Source organism: Callorhinus ursinus, unplaced genomic scaffold, assembly GCF_003265705.2.
Source record: "Callorhinus ursinus isolate GAN/ISIS: 27379988/994484 unplaced genomic scaffold, GSC_fseal_2.0 scaffold60, whole genome shotgun sequence".
In the NCBI taxonomy this organism is placed as follows: domain Eukaryota; kingdom Metazoa; phylum Chordata; class Mammalia; order Carnivora; family Otariidae; genus Callorhinus; species Callorhinus ursinus.
In genome coordinates this window covers 792124-798697 of record NW_027397122.1, presented here as the reverse complement: position 1 = coordinate 798697, position 6574 = coordinate 792124, and the positions used below count along the sequence as shown (strand labels likewise).

The 6574-nt window shown below is 35.2% G+C and overlaps 1 protein-coding gene across 1 annotated transcript; it reads right to left on the bottom strand.

Annotated features, from left to right (window-relative positions):
* Positions 1-243: 243 nt before the first annotated feature.
* On the bottom strand, positions 244-5865 carry LOC112809732 (UMP-CMP kinase-like). The gene is made up of 3 exons (XM_073885039.1): positions 5824-5865; positions 4038-4231; positions 244-831 (listed from the first exon to the last, which is right to left on the bottom strand). Exons 1-3 carry the CDS (start codon positions 5863-5865, stop codon positions 312-314), a joined length of 756 nt encoding a protein of 251 aa, XP_073741140.1. The 3' UTR covers positions 244-311.
* Between the last annotated feature and the right edge of the window lie 709 nt (positions 5866-6574).

The following is a 6574-nucleotide window of genomic DNA, read 5'->3' as shown; positions in this document are numbered from 1 at the left end:
TAAAAAGTTTTGCTCACAGAAAGCACAATCTATGAGAGGGATATGCTTTCTGAGTAAAAACAAAGAACTAGCTGATATCCTTCTTTGTTTTCTGAACACCGTAGCTAAGATGAAGTTAGACTAGAATTCACCATCTACTCCTGTAACCAAAAAAAATCTAAGATAAAAAATTTAATTTGTCTTATTACATACTTCCAGCTGTTAATTGAGATGTAATTATGAAAGATTAAAATTGCCTTAAAAAGGGGTTGTAATAGCAGTTATCAAAGCAACATTCCAGCATGATTTCGAGGATGCTTTCACATTCAGAATTACCTTTTTTTGTCAAAAATCTTATCAATTTCATCAAAAACTTCAACAGACCTAGAGTCATCTATTTTCTTGACTTTCCCCATTTCTTCATATAAGTCAATAATTGGCTTTGTTGACTGAAGATAGGTCTGAATTCTCTTTTCCAAACTCTCTCTGTTATCATCACTTCTACCACTACTCTTTCCCCTCTCAAGACATCGTTCAATACAGATCTCACTATTACAGTAAAAAACCAGAATGAAAGACACATCTGCCTTCTCATCCATGGTCTTCTTCCAACCCTGAAGGTTGTCTTGATTTCTTGCAAACCCATCAATTAAGAATTTATTCTTCTGAGCATTGGCAGCCATTGTCTGATCCATTTCACTCTTTAACAAACTGATAGTTATCTCAACTGGCACCATCTTTCCATCTTTAATGTACTTTTCAGTGAGTTCACCATACTGTGTATCTGGGTTCTTCCTTTCATCAAGAAGAAGTTCTCCTGCAGAAAGTTTTGTGTAGCCATATTTTAGATCACTGATTTATTGTAAAGCGGATGTAGCTCAGGAACAGTCAGATAGATGCATAGCTCCAGAGCATAGAGCTTCCATGCCTTCTCCAGACAAGTATCTCCCCCTAAATCTCCACGTGTTCACCAACCCCTGCTGTTATTATTTCTTGATATGGGTTTAATTACTATCTAATATTCTTTTATTTCAGCCTGAAAAACTCCCTATATTATTTCTTGTAAACCAGATCTGAGACAAATCCTCTGTTTTTCTTTATCTGGAAATGTTGTAACTTCTACTTCATCTTTGAAGCTGGATATTAAATTTTGGTTGGTGGTCATTTTCCTTCAGCTCTTTAAATATGCCATCCTACTGTTTTTTCCCTCTGTGGCTTCTTCTTTTTTTTTTTAAGATTTTATTTATTTATTTGATAGAGAGAACATGAGTAGGCAGAGTGTCAGACAGAGCAGCAGACAGAGGGAAAGGAGAAGCAGGCTCCCCACTGAGCAGAGACCATGATGTGGGGCTTGATCCCAGGATCCTGGGATCATGACCTGAGCCAAAGGCAGTTGGTTAACCCAAGCACCCTTCGCCCATGGCTTCTTATGATAAATCATTTGTTAATCCTATTGCATCTGTTGATCCTTGCATAGAGTCTTATTGCCCTTGCTGTTTTCAAGATTCTCTACTTGATTTTGTTTTTTGATGTTTTTGTTTTTGTTTTTTTATGATGTGTCTAGGAGTGACTCTCTTTTAATTTGTTCTACTCGGAGATTTTTTTTTTTTTTAGTTCTTTTGTATGTGTATAGTAACAGTGCTCAGCACATTTGAGAAATTTTTGACTATTTCTTCTATTTCACTATTCACAAATTTTCACTATTTCTTCAAGTATTCTTTCCCTATTGCCTTGCCTTCTGGAACTCCCAAAATTTGTATGTGGATATGTTCAATGGTGTCTCATAGATTTCCAAGATTTATTTTTTAAATTTTTTTCTTCATTTTTTTATTTTTATTTTATTTTCTGGTCCTCAGACTAGATAATCTCAATTAACCTTCCTTCAAGTTCACTAAATCTTCTGCTATTCAGAAGCCACTGTATTTCATTTATTGTACTTTTCAACTCCAGAATATCTGTTTGGTTTATTTTTATAATTTGCATTTGTATCAATATTCTCTATTGGTGAGATATTGTTCAGATACTTTCCTTTAGTTCTTTAGTTATGGTTCTTTTAGTTAATTGAACATGTTTAAAATAGCTGACATAAAATTCTTGTCTAGTGAGTTCAATGTTTGAGTTACTTAGGGACAATTTCCACTGACTTATTTTTTGTGTGCTTATTGGCCATACTTTCCTACTTCTTGGCATTTCTTATATATTTATTATTTATTTATTTTTTATTTATTTTTTCTTATATATTTTTTTAAACTGGATGCTCAAAGTGATATAATGTAGCAAATCTGGAAATCAGATTCCCCTCTTCTCAGAGTTTATTGTTCTTGTTGTTGTTGCTTTTTTTTCATGTTGTTGTTATTATTGTTTGTTTGCTTAGTGATTTTCCTATACTAATTCTGCAAAGTCTATATTCTTCATCATGTATAGCCACTGAAGACTCTTCAATTAGGTCAGTGATAAACTAATGATTGGAAATTGATTTTCTTAAAATAATAAGACTCCTAACTTTTGCTGAAGGTTTTTGTGGCATGCATTCAATCCTCTGGCAGACAGTTTATAACACTGCCTTATTCTTCACTTCCTAGTTTCACAGAACCTCAAGATCAGCCAGAGGAAAGAGATTAGGACAGTCTCGGATCTCTTTTCAGCATGTGCCCAATCCTGTGCATGAATGTGGTTTTCTAGATTCCCAAGAATATGTCAAAACTTTTCAAAGCTCTTTATCTTTGTCTCATGCCACAGCTTTTCCTTTTAAGTTTTTCAGTTAGTTTCTTGTTCACCCGAGCTACATCACCACCTGAGGCAGCTGCAATGTTAAACCAATTGACACTGATTTTTCCCAAACATGCCATGGAAAAGAATTGAACAAACACTAAATCACTTCTAATACAAATAAGCCCAGTGTGAGGTATTTCAAGTAACTGCCAGATAAGTGAAATAATAACAATTATTTGGGTGGTTGGGAAAGCTCCAAACCTATTCTTCTCTCTCTAACAGGTATTTGGCTGCTGGTTCTCATGGCTACCATTATTACAAGACTGTTGGTTTGTAAGTCTCCCTTGGAGTTAGGGACAGCAGAAGGGGAAAAGGGCAATTTAACATTTCACAAAGCTCAATCTTACTGAGATTCAGCCATTTGTCATGAATAAATATCCCTTGGATTATTGCCAGCTTTTGGTTAATTTACAGAATTCTGTAAAAGTTGATTTTAATAATATTTGCCAGCATTCTCATGCTTTTATAGAGGAGTAAATTTTCAGAGGTAACTAACCCCATTATTCTGAAAGTGCTTCCTTTTTTTTTTAAGATTTTATTTATTTTTTTGACAGAGAGAAACACAGTGAGAGAGGGAACACAAGCAGGGGAAGTGGGAGAGGGAGAAGCCGGCTTCCTGCTGAGCAGGGAGCCCGACACGGGGCTCCATCCCCAGACCCTGGGATCATGACCTGAGCCAAAGGCAGACGCTTAAGGGCTGAGCCACCCAGGCGCCCCCGGAAGTGCTTTCCTAAATATTGTTTTTAAATTTCAGTACTGGCTAATAAAGCTTCACTGAAACCAAAGACCTAAGGCTCTAAATAATAGCCTTAACATAAAAATATCCTTTAAGTCCAGTATTAATGCTACAGTTTATTTCTTCTCTCTCTCTCTATAATACAGATGTAGGTATAGATTAGATATATATTGGAAACAAGAAAGAAGAAGAGTGAAATATTTAAAGAACTGACTCATACAATGGTAGGGGCTGGTGGCAAGTCTGAATCTTGGGCAAGTTGTCAGCCTGAAGATTCAGGTAGAATTTGATGCCAGTATTAAACTCAAAGACTGGAAACTCATGCAGAGTTTCTATGTGGCATTCTAGAAGTAGAATTCTTTCTTCTCTGAGAAACTTCAGTCTTTGCTCTTAATGCCTTTAGCTAATTAGATAAAGCCCATCCACATTATGAAGAGTAATCTCCTTCAGCTAAAGTAAAATTATTTTAAATGTTAATCACATCTAAAAAATACTTCTCATCAGCTTCTAGTGTTTGACCAAACAACCAGTCACCGTCATCTAGCCACACTGAAACCTAATATTGATCATCACACTTGCACATGAAGGCAGAGTTGAAATGGGATTCAAGGCTGCTGCTTCTAGTGACTTCAGGTCCATTTCTCCAGTTCTCTTGGTTCTTCCCATCCATGTTTTTTCTTTATCTTCAAACAGGTAGATGCCACAGTATTCCCAGAACTCTCTTTCATTTGTGCAGTACAAATCCTGAAGAAGAAAAACACAGATTTCACTAGCTCACAAAAATAAACAAACAAGAACGCGCTCAAACCCCCTCCAAATACCAGCTAGCATGACATTGGGCCAAATGTGTTCACATACTCATCTGAGAATTAATCTCTCTCTGGAAAGATAGAATTGACCCTAGTCTGACAAGATCCATCCCGGTAGATGAGGCTAGGGTTAACGTCTCTGAGTCCCAATGTTGGAAAAGAATAGACAACTGAACAAGTTGGAGATCTCTTGGAAATGTTGAAGGGGAATGGATACAAAGTAGCAATCTGCAAAGTCCTTCATCCTCTACAAACCAAAACTGGTTCTAAAGACAACAGCAAAAACAACAGCAGCAGGGGAAGCCACAGCAAAACTCATCAGAAGGATAAACTGCAGACAGAAATAATTAAATAAGAATAGAAATGCCTAAACAAACACTATGAGAAATAAAACTGGGGCATGACTATAGCTAGAATATTTTTAATTATTAAAGAATACTTTGAACAAATTAGGCCAATATTTTATTTTGAACTTATTTTGTTATGAAAAGAGTCTTTAGAAATTTACAAATTAAAAGTATTTATTTTTAAATGAGTAGAATGCCTACGTAAAACAATGAAATAGAGGAATTAAATTGTTGTCACCTCTACTTTTTCACCAAAAAGATCTCATTACAGTTGTGGCTTTATAAACAAGTTCTGCCAACCTCAAGAAAGATGAGGAAGAAATAATTGCAAGATGATTCAGAGAATTTGAAAAGGAATGAAATTATCCATTTCATTATATGAGGGTATTGTAACATTGATACCAAAATAAGACAAATAGAGACAAAAAATAGAAAATTATGGCCCAATCTAATTTATGAGCATAGATGAAAAAAATCCTAAAAGACAAAAAAAAGATAGCAAATTAAAACTCGAAAAACCATTACTAGGCAAATTTGGCCTCAGGTGTGCAGACAAATATTTCAACATTATAAATCTATTCATGTAAATCATCCCATTAATGGATTTAATGCTTAAATCCATTAAAAAAATGATTAGGAGAACATAAGAAAATACATACAAAATAAAATTAGCAAACATTAACAATGAAATATTCTGAGATATTTAATACATACCAGTGATAAAAATTCTGAGTAGAGGGAAAAAAATAAAACTTGAAATGAAAAATATTTTTTATAAAACCTATAGTAAACTTCACACTTAAGGTTCCATTTTAGAAGTGTTCCAATTAAATTCAGGTGGAAACCAGTCATAACCATTATCACACCTGTGTGAACAGAACCAAACAGAACCAGCTCCAGACTCTCCTTAAAGGGATAAAGACTGATTTTATTCAGATGTGTGTGAGGGTGTGGTTCAGCATATGGAAAATTACTAAAAAGAGACATCAAATATCAGAGGAGATTCTTGCGGAAGCAGGCCAGGATGACCAGATCTGAGGAGAGGAGGATGAGGAATTTGACTAGATATTGAGACTCATCACTTAATAAGGTTGGGGTAGATTCCATCTAAACTAACATCAGGGTTCTTGCTAAAACTAGACTATGCACGTCTGGCAAGGATAGGGGCCAAGGTCAAGACCTTGTCAAATACAACCTGACTAAAGTTGGGCGAGGACAGCATCTTGTCACCATATTTTATTAGAAATTCAAGACAGACAACGAAACAAGAAAAAAAGCAGCAAAAGATTATAAAGAAAAAGCTAATTTTTCCTTGTTTTAAAATTTTACTTTGTTTATCCAGAAAATGCAAAGGACTCTACAGACAAATTGTAGAGCATGCTGATTTGATGGATAAATTTAAAAATGGGAATACTGACAGCATTGTAAAAGCAGTAGCCACTTAGAAAAATATAAGTGCCAGTAAGATATTTTACCTTTTCCTATCAAAAAAGTCTACTTAGGGATGCCTGGGTGGCTCAGTTGGTTAAGCGACTGCCTTCAGCTCAGGTCATGATCCTGGAGTCCCAGGATCGAGTCCTGCATTGGGCTCCCCGCTTGGCAGGGAGTCAGCTTCTCCCTCTGACCCTCCCCCCTCTCGTGCTCTCTCTCTCTCTATCTCATTCTCTCTCTCAAATAAATAAATAAAATCTTAAAAAAAAGTCTACTTAGAAAAATAATTTTGGAAAAAAGTTATAAAAACATTGAAATACATAAAAGATGAAGCAAAAAATGAGATAGCCCATTTCATGGATAAGGAAATGCCATTCTGATAAAATTATTAATAATAATAACTAAAGACAACAAAAGAAAAACAGTAATTCAAGCCAATATTTACTGAGCATCTTCCATGTGTCAAGCACCTTTTCCAAGTACTTTACCAAATGTACTTT